Source organism: Gopherus evgoodei, chromosome 1 (assembly GCF_007399415.2).
Source record: "Gopherus evgoodei ecotype Sinaloan lineage chromosome 1, rGopEvg1_v1.p, whole genome shotgun sequence".
Classification (NCBI taxonomy): domain Eukaryota; kingdom Metazoa; phylum Chordata; order Testudines; family Testudinidae; genus Gopherus; species Gopherus evgoodei.
Window position 1 is genome coordinate 241,740,026 of NC_044322.1, and position 16,938 is coordinate 241,756,963.

Genomic DNA, 16,938 nt, shown 5'->3' on the forward strand with positions numbered 1-16,938 from the left:
TACTGATATAAAGATGTGTTATACCAGCATAACTATTCCTGTACAGAACAAGATATACCTGCCTAAGGCATCTTTATACTGGTATAACTGTGTCCATCTTAGGGGCTGTACCAGTATAATTGTTTCAGTAAAAAAAATCACCCCTCTAACTGAAACAGTTATACCAGTACAAAAATCGTATAGAGTAGGCCTGAAAGCCCAATCCTCATTAACTCTAAGGCCCACATTCGGCAGCACATTCACTTCACACTACTGTCATTGCATGTGCTCCTAGGGCCCCTCTCAGATCCATGAAGCCCCCTCATCTCCCCTGTGCTGGGTGTCGGGAGGAGCTGCCACCACTTACACCTCCTCTCCTGCTGCTATCCCTCACTGTAGCCTCATGTGGCAGGAGCAGTGACTGCAGGTGGTGGTGGGGACCCTGGGCTGCCAGAAAAGGGAAGAGTCCAAGGCAGAAGGGCAGGGGCAGGGTCAGCCTGCCCTGACACTAGTGAATGGGGGGCACTAGGACCCTGCGGCAGCAGTTGATGTGGGGAGCCACATGGGGCAGCCATCGGCTTGAGGGAGGGAGGCTTGAGGCAGGGACGCTCTGGGGCCAGGGAGCGGTGTGTGGGGACAGCAAGTGGGGGTCGTGGGACACTCGGGGGAGGCGTGTGGGGGCAGCAGGTGGGGCTGGGGGAGAGACTCAGCCCTAAACATTGGGGAAACCGAGCCCCCGGGCCCTGAATATTGCTGGAGCCCAGGCACCATGGGCCCATATAACTCGCCACCCCTGCCTGGAGCACAGAAGTGAATCTGGCCTAAATGTCTGTAGTTATTGTCCATTCAAAGGAGAGAGTTTGCTAGATGGCAGAGACACGTCTTTGTAATCAGTAGTAGGTTTATATTTATAAATCTTAGTAGATAATTAACTTTATGAAAAGTTACACTAAAACCAGTAGCAGCCGCTAAATTAAGAACATCAGTCTGTACTACTGTCTGAGGATTACCAAATCCCTTACAATGTGTTACAGCCTGGTTCCACTCTGAAAAACAGGCTTTGCAAAAAGCGGCATCAAGGGACTCCAAGTCTATTGACTCTTGAGGGTTTCCAGGTCAGGACTGCACAGTTTACAAATCAAGAGATTATTTTCCCTCAGCAGATAGTCCTGCATATTCCACCTGGAATCTGAGAGGCAAACTTTCTCTCTTGGGCATCAGCACCAGTAATAAAGATTCTATAGGCCACATTAGACCCTCTCCTATCCTTGTGTAACTCCCTTGTTGTCAATGGGTTTGCACAGGTGTAACTGTTTGGAATTCAGTAAACTATTCTGCTGCTGGTTCACTGGAAGGAAAAGAATCTACACCACCTCTGTGAAGGAAGTGAAGCATTACTGTCTCCATTTTACAGCTGGGGAAACTGAGACACAGAGCTACTCTACAAGATATGACTGAGATCACGTAGGACATGTTTGTCCAAACTGGGAATGGAACCCAGATCCCAGCTTTGTGCACTGATCACAAAACTCTTTTTTGGGAATAAGAATTAATGCAACACCCACGATGAGCACCATACTAAAATGAGGGGACCGCACACTATTTCCAGAGCTAAACTGGCCTTGGTAAGTAGGTTCTTTGTCAGCAGACAACTTTTTTAATCCCACTGTGGTTCAGCTATGTCTAGCTTTCAAACCTGCTGTAGTGAAACCACAGTATGGTGAAATGCTATTCCCTTTCAGAGTTTATTCAGCAGCAAGAGAAGGCCAAATGCAATATAAGAATTACACAACAGTTCAGTCAACCTAAGGTCAAATTATGTCTACTGAAATCTCACTGTATTTAGGGATTGGCAAAGTAAGTCATTAAGCCAATTAAGTAGACTTGTAGATAAATGACTCTTAAAACATGTAATTGGATAAACTGGTTCTCTCTCAAAAATAACCTTTAATGAATTGACTTTGCTACTCTAACGCTAAGTTAATGGCTCTGAGCCTTTCCTCCTGGGACATTGACCAGGACTACAGCATCAAATGGAACAGCAAGAGCATTAACCAAAATTGTAATCTCTTCAGCATCAGTTTAGTTGCCATAGGGAGCAGTGGCAGATCTCATTTACCTGACACCCCTGGCCTTTCAACGTGTCCACTGCCTTTTTAATTGCCGGGTTCGGAGGCTCGCACACCTCTACCTGAGTCTTCACGTTATGCTCAAAGTAGGGACCGATCAGAAAATAATTTTCACCCCATTCGTCAATTGTAATTTTGGCTTTTGTCTGGATCACAGTGTAGATGCCACCAACTGTAAAAGAAAACCATAAGAGAGTGTCATTTTGAGATGAGTATAAGGTGCAAAATTCAGATCCAAAGTCAAACCTACCTAGCGGTATGGGTCAGGTCCACTTCCAGTTTAATTACTTTCCATATTCACAATTCTGGGTGAAATCTTGGCCCTAGTAGTGAAGTAAATGGGGGGGTTGCCATTAACTTCAATAGGCCCAGAATTTCATCTCTTGTATTTAAAAATGGGATGTTCTCACCTCCAGACCTCATGTGGTAATTAAATGTTAATCAAATAGCACTTTGCCTAAGAGTGGGAGAGGTAGCTAAATATCCTAGCTAAATATTAATTGGGTCATTATATGTGACCTCTCCAAAGTTCTTCTATATGGACACAGTATACTTTCCACCCTCAACTGTTATTATCTGTTACTCAAACACTATGGCTCAGAGCCATTCCTATATTTTCTATTGCCTAATCTAGTGGTTGGATATAGGGTATACCTAAACTTTTTGCTTTGGCAGTTGTCATTTTTAAAGCTAATTCCTTGTGATGTAGATGCGTGCACATTGAGAATTGGGCTGACAAATCCCAATTTATTACACACAAGCCACTAGAAAGCATCAGGCAGTAATGACTTTCAGCTGCTACTGACCTGAGCTGGATTTGAAATAATGTCTTTAGAGAAAAAGGCACTGTATTCCATCACTAACACAAAGAGACATTAATGTTTTAATTTCTATAACATTTTCCACTGATCTCAATGTCTACAACGCCTTTCACTGGTATGTTACACATTATATACACAAATAATATACTAAACAAGTAAAACACTGTCAAGTAAAACACTGTCACGGAGTGTGGGGGAGTCCGGCCCTGCACCCCTCTTCCTGAGACCCACAGTGACTCTTAGCCAGCCAGTAAAACAGAAGGTTTATTGGACAACAGGAACACAGGTTACAACAGGGCTTGCAGGCACAGTCAGGACCCCTCCATCGAGTCCTTCTGGGCTTTCAGGGTGCTTGGATCCTAGCTAGGATACCCTGAATTCCGCCCACACAGCCCCAAGCCCAAACTCAAACTGCTTCCCTCCTGCCACTCCCTTCCTTTGTCCCCCTTCCCGGGCAAAGGTGTTGACCTTTCCCCTCCCTTACCTAGCTCAGGTTACAGGCCCTGGCATTGTCCATCCCCTAAAATCCTCCCCTGCTCTCCCACTCCCCACACAGACAGTCCCTACTGCATCACAAACACAATACCACGTTAGCAAGTAAATAACTAAGTTAACAGATCATTAGAATGAAAGGAATGAGAGACAGGAGTGCAGATCTTTTATGGGAGGGAATTCCACAATACTATGGACCAAGATGAACAGAAGCATAGTGTTTAGATGCAGCAAAAGGAAAGGAAGGTGGAAGAACAGATAAATCAAAGTCTAGGTATAAACTACATGCCAGAGACAGATTCATTACTGCATCAGTCCAGTTTTACACTGGCTTAGCTCCACTGAGGCTACGTCTTCACTATCCGCCGTATCGGTGGGTAGCAATCGATTGCTCGGGGATTGATATATCGTGTCTCATCTAGACGCGATATATCGATCCCTGAAAGTGCTTATATCGATTCCAGAACTCCACCAACCCAAACGGAGTTGCGGAGTCGACATGGGGAGCCACGGACATCGATCCCGGGCCATGAGGACGGTGAGTAATTCGATCTTAAATACTTCAACTTCAGCTACGTTATTCACGTAGCTGAAGTTGCATATCTGAGATCGATTTCCCCCCTAGCGTAGACCAGCCCTGAGTTAAATTGAAATAAAAGTCAACAGTGAATAAAGCCCAAGGGGCAAACTCAGGAACCATATTCAACATATACGAGGGGGCTGAAGATCACAGGGGTTTAAATAATTGCAACAAAATTAACCTAATAGCCACTCTATGATTTGAACTGACCCAAATGCAGAAGCCAAATGAGCTACTAGAACTGTATTGTAATGCCCCAACTGTGTCATGAATTATTTGCTAAGGCTATAGATGTTTTATAAAAGCCCAATGCTGTGATTCTTTCTAGATATTAAGGGCCAGATTTTTAAAGGTATTTTACAAGTCTGACCCTTCATTTACCATGAAACCATGGGAACTGAGGTTGCTCAGCACTTTGGAGGATTAGGTCCATGATTAATTAAAATGGATCAGCTGACATCTGCCACAAACCTTTTGCCAAATCTGATTTCCCTTCAGTACTGTGGAATTTAACATTTTTAAATTGTGCCCCTATAGAATGCTTGTACAGCTGATGAACATATGAACAGGCTTCTGCACATGCAAATTAACTAATTGGAAACTTTCAGACTGGAAATAAGGTGTACATTTTTATGAGTGAAGGTAATTAATGACTGCAACAGTTTACCAAGGGTACAGTGATTCTCTATCACTTGCAAATGTTAAATCAGCATTGGATATTTTTCTATAAGTTCTGCTCTAAGAATTATTTTGGGGAAGTTCTATGGCCTGTGTTATATAGGAGTTCAGACTAGATGGTCACAGTGATCCCTTCTGCCCTGGGAATCTATGAATGTATGAATAAGTATAGATACAATTATCTAGTTTGCATTTATAAGTTTTATGTGCACACTTAAAAGTTAGCCCCTACATTAAAATCCTGTTCTTTAAAAATAGCCCACTTTGTGAGGAGTGCAAACAAGGAAATATCTGAAAGAATGAAGCTCCATAGAGTCACAAATAAAACAACAACATGTTATGGTACTTATCAGCCATAGCATTTAGGTCTTACAACACAAACAATGCAGCTAAAATTTCATAAAATATGAACAATTATTAAAATCTACCATAATGCAATAGAAGAAGAGTCTTTGCTCATGTTTAAAAATGTCAGTAGCAAATCTATAGCTCAGATGGTGAAGCTGCAGAAATAAAGATATAGCCAGCCCCAGTTCTTCACTTACAGGTAATTAGGACCAGAAATCTAAGAAGCTGGCCTGTAGTCAGCAGTCAATATGGTGATTGTTTAATTTGGATCAGGATTTAGGCAGATCCTGTGTGGTGGCACTGTGCAGCACAGACTGGGTTCCTCAGTCTGCAAACTGAGGAAGAGAATATCTGAGTAACTTATCTAAACACAGGAGTTGCATCTCTAACTATACTGATATAGTTAAAGCAGTACAAATCCAACTGTAGATTCAGTTATAAAAGTACTTTTGTTCATACTCTTATTCCTGTAAGGGAATGGGAGTAAGTTATACTGATCTAAGGCACCTTCATCTGTCCTCTGGAGTCCGTGCCTTGTCGTGGCAGGATAGCTTGTGTGCTCTAATGATCCCCAAAATCTGTGTCAGTGGAGGCTTTTTGTTCCAAACCATGCTGGATTGGTCTGTGGGGGAGGGGCCAGACAAAACAGACACCTTGGTCCTCCAAGTTGGGGGTTAGGCACAGGGCTAACAACCCTGTCCCATAAAAACCAAAATATGTTACAGAAACAGCAATGGCAAAATCGATCATTGCTGTGTGTGATGGCCTTCAGGAGTCAATGACCTGCATGACTGCCAACAGTGAAAGCCGAAAGGAAGCCACTGGCATGAATACTGAAGTGCTCAACACTAAAACAAAAAACAAACTTGTTTTTTGGAATGTACAGACAAGTATGAAACAGGGAAGCTCGCTCAGGTCACAAAAGAGTTGAGATGCTACAGCTTACACATGCTGAGTGTCAGCGAGAGCAGATGGACAGGATCAGGAAGATTAACAGCAGCCTCCGGAGAAATTTTGCTGTATTCTGGATGGGATGATGGACAACACCATGAGGGTGTTGCCATCCTGTTGCCGTCTCCAGAGTAGCAATAAGATGGACACCCAAAGGCAAGCGAGAACGAGGCCGCCCGAAAACAACGTTACGAAGAGCTGTGGAAGCTGAGTTGAAAAACCTGGGGCACAGCTGGGGAACCAATGAAAGACTTGCCAGAAACAGACAGGAGTTGAGGAGCTTCGTTGCTGCCCCAAATGCCAGAGGCCTAATGGGAACATGATGATGATGAAGGCACCTTTATACCAGTATAACTGGCTCTATTCTAGGAGTTGTACTGGTATAACTATCACATTAAAAAGATTGTATGCATAACCAAAATAGTTACACCAGTGCACAACCTGTGTGTAGACTAGGTCTCAAGCAGTGACCCAACTGCCATTGACATTAGTGGTGCAAGACTGGGCCCCAATTATCCAGCAGCCTCAGCAAAGAAGCTGTTTTCTGTTTACTACACCTGAGTCCTGTTTCTTCTCTGTGGCAAAGACCTCATCCTGGGATCAGCATTATACTTTGGGAAGCAACCACTTAAAGGTCTACAGGGAGACATTTTCAAAAGGTAGGAATGGCATTGATTCACCCAATGCACACTGAAAGGTGCTACCATTTCTACCTTTGAAAGCCTCTCCTTAAACTCAAGGAACACAACAGGAAGGAGCCAGTCAGGGAATGGAGCTGAGGGTAAATTGCATAATCTTGCTGCCAAGTCCAATCACATTTCTGCTGATGCATTCTGCACCAGCTGCAGGTGATGGATCAGCTCCTTATGGAACCCAGTTCAGAGTTAGTTGTAGTAATCCCGATGCAACGTCACCAAAGTATGCATCACGGTTACCAGGTCAGTGCGTGTCATTCCTAAGATGATAAAACTGGCTTTGACCATGTTAGCACGTGAAAGACTGAAACAAGGCTGGGAAGGTGTCAGTGATTAAGATGAACAAGGGGGAAAGACAGGGGCTGATCACTGTGCATGCCTCGTTCTGTGCTATGCTACATCATGTCAGTCTATCTGACAGTAGGGCAAGTACAATTGCAACTCATTGTTTTCCTACCTTCGTTACAATAAGGATTGAGAACTTTAAACAAAATTAAGGTTTTGATTTTGAAGAATGCAGTAAAATCTGCAGAAAGAACTTGCCATGAAACCTGTGCATTATTTGGCCCCAGGCATTTCAGTTGTCTCTCTGTTACCATGTGAACATGTGATTCATGAGGCACAGATGTCTCTGCATACATGTGTAAGAGAGCTGGGCATGGGAAGTTGGTACATGCAACTATATGCACATGGAAAGTGATGGACATGCCTCAAAGAAAAAGACAGGAGGGGAAGAGTTGATCAGTGGCTGGAGTAATTTATTATACAGGGAAATTCCAGTTCATACCCTGAAGAGACATCATACAAAGTTTCTTTCAAAAGGCACTGTTAGCTACTTTGAATTCATTGAGAGTACTGTGTAAATAAGTAGCCCATTACTCACTCTGTTGACTGCAGAACTGGGTCCAAAGTGAAAAATGGTTGGAAAAAGTCAGTCTTTAATTAGTTTCAGAATTCCAATAAGCCTGCTGCTTCTTTCCTACTATGGAGTTTTAGGGTATCAATTAAAACTCCTTCCCAATCAAATGAAATGTAACAAAAATACTCGTCGATTTTCTTGAGTAGTTTATACGTGCTTCTGGCAGCAACATCTGAAATTCTATTTTCAGATGCCAACTTTATACAAACAATGAAATGAGAGATGGGCACAAACTTTGGATCTCAATCTCAAATTCCCCCAAATTCAAAGGTGTTTAGATCTTACAGTTTTGGTCTGGCCCATTATAGAGATACCAGGTTAGCTGCAAATTTTGGATACATGTCTGGTTTTGGATTCCTACATCCACTGAAGCTTAGTGTCATTCAGAACTAGATCTGAACTTTGTGGTTTGGGGCAATCTCTAGTTTAAGAGGCTACATACTTTAGCCCTAAAGTTACTCTCTGTTGACAGCATATGTAGACTGATGTACAAAGGTCATGTTTAGGCTTAGCCTACACTAAAATCAATGTCCCACCATTCCACTGAAAACATTTTGTTATGCAAATTGACATTAGTCTAACCGTCCTCCCACTGACACTGGCAACTTAGGGCCAAATGCACCAGTCTATTGATGCGATACACCTCTGTGTTTTGATATTAACCTTCACCAAATAATAATTGGGTGTGGGCTGCAACTTACTTTTTTCCTTATTTTACTCTCCCTTCTCTTCCTTTTTTCTGTTCCTGCATTTGTCTTCTTTACTTCTTCCTAAATAACTAGTGTATCATCTGTCTGTTTACATGTGTGCTTCAGAACAGGGCAAAAAACATGCCAAAAAACATAAATTAAATTGGCAAAGAATCCTGTGGCACCTTATAGACTAACAGACGTTTTGGAGCATGAGCTTTCGTGGGTGAATACCCACTTCCTCAGATGCAATTAAATTGTTCCATTCAAAATGATTCAGTTTTGACCACAAATTTTGAAATTTAATTTCAATGGGGAAAAAATAAACAACATTTAACTTTTTTTTCCGCTGGGTTTTTTAAAATTCCTGCCTTTTCCAAATAGAATAATAATAGGGGAAAATAAATCAGTGAAAAAAAAAAGAGAGAAAAAAAATCTCTCACTTATTTCCAAAAAAAAGAAAGAAAGACAGACTGAGAGAGACAGAGAAAGTGGGGTTTTTCTCACTAAAACAAAAAAGTTTGAAATATTTTGTTTAAGAATTTTTTTTAAAAAAGGACAAAAAGGATGACAATGGGGTTTTTTGTGAGAAAGTGTTTATTTAATTGAAAAGACATTTTTGACAAACAAATTTTGCTGAAAAAAATTTTTTTTTTTTTTACCAGTTTTAGTTTTCATCCCTACAGTCTAAATTCTCCTCCTTCTCATCTTTCTCCATGTTGTACTCTCCCCATTCTATTTTTAAACACCAAGAAATTACTCAGATACTATAGTGGTGGGGCTCATGCATACCTAAATAAATACACGCACACTATGTACCCATCACTCATTCACTTTACTCCCTCACCCCAAAAAATGAATACAACTCCCACCCCTGAAGGTGAGAGGGAAGAAAGAGCTAAGGAAGAACAGCTGTCGGAAGGGAAGGAGCCAGAGAGATAGGAAGAAATGGTACGCAGGGAAATGGAGGTAGACACTGAAGCTGGTGTGTAGAATGGGGAAGAGCTGTTCTCCAGGTAGCTTTGCTTTTTAAGATTAAAGAAACAATGTTCCAGGAGCGCTGCAATGAGCCTGAATACCGAGCTAATGGGTTTATATTTAGCTAGTGATAAGAACTGGTCACCTGCCTATATTTTTTTTTTTTTTTTTTTTTTTTAGCATTGTACCACTTTATATCTTTCTTTGTTTATAAGACGGATCGAATAATACAGACAATATGCAAAAAGAGATGCTAATGTAAATATTAATCAAACATCCCAATAAATATTATCAACTTCATAAAGTGATTAAAAACTTCCTCAGCAAAGCAATGGAAACCTCGCTAATCCAGGCTAATGACTATGGCAAGTAACAAAATTAGTCTATAAGAGCCAAAATTCTCATCCTCCCTGAACAGCTTGAGCAAATTGACTTTTGCCAAGGACATACAAGGAGGTTTAAAGGGATGGGGCAAGGACAATGAGGAACTGTGTAGCCTCTCCTTGGATGCTGCTGCAGTCTTTATTACTGGCCTATAACATCTATCTATTACACATTTCCACATGTGTACTATAAGGTGGGTGCACAACTGGTTGGAAAAGATTCCTCAGAGAGTGGTTATGAAGGGTTCACAGTCAAGCTGGGAGAGCATATCAAGTAAGGTCCCACAGCGATCTGTCCTGGGTCTGGTTCTATTTAATAACTTCATAAATGATTTGGATAATGGCTTAGAGAGTCGATTTATAAAGTTTGTGGAGGATACCAAGCTGGGAGGGGTTGCAAGCTCTTTGGAGAACAGGATTAGAATTAAAATTGGTCATGACAAACTGGAGAAATGGTCTGAAATAAATAAGACGAAACTGCACAGGATAAATGCAAAGTAGGACACTTAGGAAGGAATGTCCAACTGCACAAATACAAAATGGGGAAATGACTGCCTAGGAGGAGTACTGCAGAAGCGGATCTGGCCAGGGGTTATTGTTGATCAAAACTAAATATGAGTCAATAATGTGATACTGTTGCAATATAAGCAATCATTCTGGGTTATGTTAACAGGAGTGTTGTAAGCAAGTAATTCTCTCTCTCTACTCAGCACTGGTAAGGCCTCAACTGGAGTACTGTGTCCAGTTCCAGGCACCATACTTGGAGAAAGATGTGGACATATTGGAGAAAGTCCAGAGGAGAGCAACAACCAACATGAATGATGAAAGGTATAGACAACAAGACTTATGAGGAAAGATTGAAAAAAACTGGGGTTGTTTAGTCTGGAGAACAGAGAAGTCTGAGGGGGGACATGATAGTCTTCAAGTATGTACAGGTTGTTACAAAGAGGATAAGAAGTAATGGGCTTACAAACAAAAAGGGAGATTTAGGTTAGAGACCTTAGGAAAAACTTGCTAACTGTAAGGGTAGCTAAGCATTGGAACAAATTAGCTAGGGAGGTTGCAGAATCTCCTTCATTGCAGGTTTTTTAAATCAGGTGGACAAACACCTATCATGAATGGTCTCTAGAAGATAATACTTAGTCCTGCCTCAGTGCAAGAGACTGAACTCTGAGGCCTATCAAGGTCCCTTCCAGTCCTACATTTCTATGATTCTCTTGAGGCTTTAGACAATGAATCCATGTAGTTTGTGGCCACTCTACATAATGCTCTGTCCTTTCCCTAGCTGGCACCAAAACCCTCCCTCCGTCCTACTGAGGAGAGAGCCAATGTGAAGCATTGCTTTGCAGCATGTAAGGTGCATGACTTCCATGGCCTGCCCCCCTTGTTTCACTTCCTCAGTAGACATGTGCAGTTCTACTGCTTTCCAGGCCAGGCACCTTCTGCAAAAGGGAGTGATTTGCCCCTAAACAAACAAGGAAGCTCATGTATTACACGTTACATTTTGCTGGCTAAGTTGGAGGGGTATCATTCATTTAAAATTATTCATGCTACAACTTAAAAGGATACTAGTATATATTGTGCTTATGTCAAACAGATAAGTAAGAGTTAATAGAACAGAAGTACTTCATATCTCTTTTGCCTGGAAAGGGTTAACAAGTCCAGTAAGCCTGGCTGTCACCTGACCAGAGGACCAATCAGGGGACAGGATACTTTCAAATCTTGAGGGAGGGAAGTTTTTGTGTGTGCTTTTAGTTTTTGGTTGTTGTTCACTCTGGGGGCTCAGAGGGACCAGATGTGCAACCAGGCTTCTCTCCAATCTCTCCGATACAGGCTCTTTTAAGTTGAGAATAATGAGTACTAGGTAGATAAAGCGAGTTAGGCTTATGGTTGTTTTCTTTATTTGCAAATGTGTATTTGGCTGTAAGGAGTTCAAATTGGTATTTTGCTGAAAAGATTTTAATTTGTACTTGTATACTTCGGCTGGGAGAGTATTCCCAGTGTCTATAGCTGAAAGACCCTGTACCTATTCCATTTTTAAGATTTACTGAGATAATTTTTACTGTTTTTTCTTTCTTTAATTAAAAGTTTCTTGTTTAAGAACCTGATTTTTTTTTATTCTGGTGAGACCTCAGGGGACAGGGTCTGGATCCACCAAGGAATTGGTGGGGAGAAAGGAGGGAAGGGGGAGAGAGAGGCTAATTTCTCTCTGTGTTAGGATTACTTTCTCTCTCAGGGAGAGTCTGGGAGGGGGAGAGAGAAGGAGGGGGAGAAGGTAAATTTTCCTCTCTGTTTAAAGATTCAAGGAGTTTGAATCACAGTGATCTTCCAGGGTAACCCAGGGAGGGGAAGTCTGGGAGAGGCAACGGTGAGGGAAAGGGTTTACTTTCCTTGAGTTAAGATCCAGAGGGTCTGGGTCTTGGGGGTCCCCAGGCCAGGTTTTGGGGGAACCAGAGTGTACCAGGCACTGGAATTCCTGGTTGGTGGCAGCACTACAAGTATTAAGCTGGTAATTGAGCTTAGAGGAATTCATGCTGGTACCCCATCTTTTGGATGCTAAGGTTCAGTGTGGGGAATTATACCATGACAGCTTACATTTGGGTGACTAGTTCTTGTTTACATCAATATTTATGGAAGAGCTTTGATTTGTGCACATTTGGGCACTAGAATGCTCGAAATGCTCACTCTGTCACCCTACATGTAATACCTTTACTTGCCTGGGAGCGAGGGTGTTAAAGGGAGAAGATGAAAGACTACACTGGCGCTTTACAGAGCTGCAACTTTCTCGCTCAGGGGTGTGAAAAAACACCCCCCCCGTGCAGCAAGTTACAGCGCTGTAAAGCATCTGTGTAAACAGTGCCCCAGCACTGGGAGCACGGCTCCCAGCGCCAGGGCCAGCTTTCAACCATTTCCCCTGAATCGGGCCACGCCCCTAAGAGGGCCCCATGCCCAAGCCCCAGTATGGCGTACCAGCAAGAGCTGGTGCACTGCACCAGCAGGGCCGGCTTTAGGCCAATTCCACCAATTCCCCCGAATTGGGCCCCGCACCTAAGAGGGCCCCGTGCCCAGTGAGAATCTCTTCCCTGGCTAGAGGCGCCTTTTTAATTTTTACTCACGTGGCGGCACTCCGGGTCTTCAGCAGCACTTGGATGCTGGGTCCTTCGCTTGTTTGGGTCTTCAGCGGCGGGTTCTTCAGTGCTGCTGACGATCTCGAGCGAGTGAAGGACCCACAGCCGAAGCCTCGGAGCACCGCTCGGTGAGTACAAGCCCCACGTGTTTTTTTTACGTGTCTCTTTTTAATTTTTTTTGTCTTCCCTGCTGGGGCCCCGTTGAAATTGTTTGAATTGGGCCCCACACTTCCTAAAGCCAGCCCTGTGTACCAGGGTGGTCCAGCTTCCCCAGGGGGCAATTTAAAGGGCTTGGGGCTCCCAGCACATCTGCTTCAATGAGGTGGGCAGGGAGCAGCTGGGACCCACACATGTGCACATCCTAGGGTGACCAGACAGCAAGTGTGAAAAATCAGGACAGGGGTGGGAGGTAATAGGATCCGATATAAGAAAGAGACCCAAAAATTGGGACTGTCCCTATAAAATTGGGACATCTGGTCACCCTAGCACACCCCCAGGGAGTGACAGGGACCCACACATGTGAAACGGAGCTCATTTCTAGTTCAGGCCCCTCTTTTTTAAAAAGAACTTTAGGTAAGGTTAACATACAATCCGTATTTTCCAGGACATGTCCCGCTTTTTGGTTCTTAAATTGCCATCCGGGAGGAATATTTAAAATTTAAAAATTCCTCCTGAGAAAATACAGACATATGGTAAGCCTATTGGTACAAAAAAATACATATTGTGGCACATCCCTTAAATCAGAATTTTTTATAGGGAACCGGTTGCTAAGAAATGAAAGGCATTTTTAACATGGTTTTTTTATTTTCTTTTTTAGTCATCCCTGTTGGGGCCCCACCGAAAATGTTCGAATTGGACCCCGCACTTCCTAAAGCCGGCCCTGCCCAGCGCTGTAAGCTAATCCCCATGGGGAGGTGGAGTACGTGCAGTGCTGGGAGAGCTCTCTCCCAGCGACCACACTCACACTTCAAAGCGCTGCCGCGAGAGCACTCCCGCGGCTGCGCTGTACACTTGCAAGTGCAGCCAAACCCTCATGAGTGATTTCAAATAAATACAAGTGAGCGATCTCTCAGCATGAGCAGTAGCAAGGAGAAGAGATATGAAGGGGGGAGGATCAGAAAGATCTCTTGACTGGACACACTTTGAATGTGTTCCATACTCGGAATATGGAACTAGATGCCATGCTGAGACAGAAGATAGTAAAAGGCCAGATATACTATCCTGTGGATACATGGCTCCATGCCAACTAAATGGAGCAGGCAAGAAGGAACACTAGTCAGAGAGTAAGTGAGGCTCCTGAGAAGTAATATACTGCCAGAGTGCTGCAAAGGGGGCTTAGCTTAAATGTAGATGAGGAACAAAGTTAGCCTGGCTTGTCTCACTCTCCCCTTCTGTAAGGAAGGAACCCAGCAATATTTAAATCTTGGGGCATGTCTGTGTCACCTTGATCGACTGGCCCATCAGCCCTCACAAAGAGAGCGCCAATCACAACGTCATTCATGTTGTTCTAGCCATTTCTTCAGCCGCCTCCAGGCCAGCCTGTCAGTGGCACCAGACACCCAATCGGCATAGTGCGCCACAGCCCAGAACTCCAGCAATCGCCAGCCTCGGCCTCCCAAGTGGCTGGGATTACAGGGGCATGCCACTGCACGAGGTGGGGGTCAATGTATTTCACCTAGTATTTTGTTCTTTCTCGTGCAAAGGAAGACACAATATTTTTTCCTATGTCCTAACATTTCTCAGGCCCTCTTATCATTTCCTGTGTCTCACTTTCCTATAACTCTAAAGTGCTGCCCACCCTCGCCATAGGAGACCTACAGACCAGAGATTTCTCCAGGAACTACTGCTATTTATAAAAGTGAGGTCACCCTATCAGGAAACAGTATTAAAGCACAACTTACATGGCTCAAACACACAGACAAAATATTCACTACTTGAAGGAACATGAGCTACAAAGACTTTGCAAAAAACATTTGCTCAAATATATATTAATATATCAAATATATAATAATTAGAACAAGTACTTCAAACCAGGATGAGTTAAGGGACAATTTGTAAGAAGGCTCTGATGTAAAGTAAAAAATCATTTGGTATGGCTAATTCAATCAGTTCTAAGATTCAGGTTGACAAAGTATAAAGGTCATTACTTGGTGTAACTATTAGTACATTATGTTCAAACTTGTTGAGTTCCAAATAATTTAATTGGACAGGATTTGTAGGATAAATCTGTGTAGCTTCACTGAGAGTATGGCCCATTATGTGCTTTGTAAATACACAGAAAGAATTTACACTGTGGATTTAAATTATACATTAATAGAACCCTTTGATTTAGCCAGATTTCTGCTGCCATCTACCTGCCAATTGTTTGCCAGGCACATTGGTAAAAATAAGTACTATACCTGCAAAATACTCCAGGTAGAATGTTAACCCTAAGGCTATCTGTTCCTCTCACTTACATTTGTCCTTTAGGGTTCGGATGTTACACAGTACAATCTATTCCTCAACTAATCTTCTCTTTATTTATCCACACTGGCAGCAAGATACACAATGTCAATCATTGACTCCTAGTAACTCATTTATGCTGCAACATTACTGCCTTTCCCCCTTTACTGAACTCAAGCTGCTTTGTTAAAATAGGACAGCTCTATTAGCACTTTAAATCTGAAGTCTGGCAGAGAGGTCATATTAGCTAGAGCAATGTGCACAGTTCAAATATGATCACATGCACCAACCGTGAAAGCTCTCATGCAAATCTGCCTTTAGAAATGCTTGCAAATATTTGGCTAGATTTTTAACTGGTATAAACTGATGCAGCCCCACTAACTTCTTGGATCTACTCCTGACTTCAGCGGAGCTATGTTGATTTATATCAGTTGAGAATATGGCTTTCATTCTGCAAGGGAAGGCTGAAGAAAATCACTGCACTTGAATGTATTTACTGTCTTACAAATGCTTATTTTTATGCTTTGCATTCACAAAGATTTTGCATCAGTTAAAAAAATAAGTCTCACATACATATACAGCATAGCAATACAAAGAGAGTAACAGCCATATATCTACACACACATATGCACAACACTTACACACTCACCCATATTTTTGTGACTGGTGCACAAAAGTCTGTACGTGGACAAATATACATACATGGGTTACACACATGCATTCTGAATAAGCACACGTAGGTATAGCACATATACAATCACATGTGCTTCCATGCTCACACATGTACACCGAGTGACACACTTCTTTTGATACAATTTCCTAAGCGCTCTTTCTGAATAAAACATCTAGGTGCATTTATGAAGCATCCATTTCCACAGTTCCCACTTAATAACATTCACATCCATTCCCTCCCCACCCCATCCCCAATCATATTAACATGTAAAGTGCTGTACAGACCTTTATTGGTAACTTCCCAAGCAACTTCAAAGAGCAGTAAATCCTCCACTGGCAGGTCTTCATCCTCCCACTGAGGAAGCCCATTAAGAGAGGTCACAGACAGTGATCTAACCAGAGGCATTTTGTTTTCAGGGTTTAGCTCTTACAGTGCAGGCTGCAACCTTTATTAAATTTATAGCTATTTTTGATTTCCTCTTTGGTTTGGATTGGCAAAACCTGCCTGAGAGCTGGGCTTGGCGGAGCAAATTAACTCCACTAGCTGGGAGCTAATGGGTTTAAACTGTCTGACTATGAGTATTAAACTGGCTCAGTGAAATCCCATGGACTTGCTAGACAGCTGTTGGCAGAGATAGGAATTCAAAGCTGATCCAAGCAGGTCTGGCTGTTCTGGGGGCAGGCCTCTCTCAGAGGGAGGCAAAGATCAGCATCAGGATTCTCAGCCACAACTTTCAATATCCACCAGACTTAGGAATAAGTGAAACTCATCAACACTTCCCCTAGGGAAGACCTATAAATTTGCCACCTGAGTTGAGCCCTGCCCCTTATGGCTCCCATCAAGACCCACCCCTTCATGTTACACTCACTGATCTCTGTCTGTCACGCACCTAACCAACATGATATCTAGGATTTGGTTTCAGGGCTTTCAAATTTACATATGAAATATTTGTCATCACCTCTAAGAAAAGTTCTAGGAGATTTAATTAAGTTTACCAAATCCACCTCCTTCTTCTGTTGCTTTGCTAGCCCTAGTTACCCCACACACAGGCTT

General features: G+C 42.6%; 1 protein-coding gene across 2 annotated transcripts in view; it reads right to left on the reverse strand.

Moving 5' to 3' along the window:
- GYS2 (glycogen synthase 2) overlaps positions 1-16,290 on the reverse strand; it is an 81,629-nt gene extending 65,339 nt beyond the window's left edge. For both annotated transcript variants that reach the window (XM_030553382.1, XM_030553372.1), the window contains exons 1-2: positions 16,170-16,290; positions 2,099-2,280 (exon numbers count right to left, since the gene is read on the reverse strand). In XM_030553382.1, coding sequence (XP_030409242.1) covers positions 2,099-2,280; positions 16,170-16,290 — 303 coding nt within the window. The remainder of the gene's footprint in view (positions 1-2,098; positions 2,281-16,169) is intronic.
- Positions 16,291-16,938: the final 648 nt, after the last annotated feature.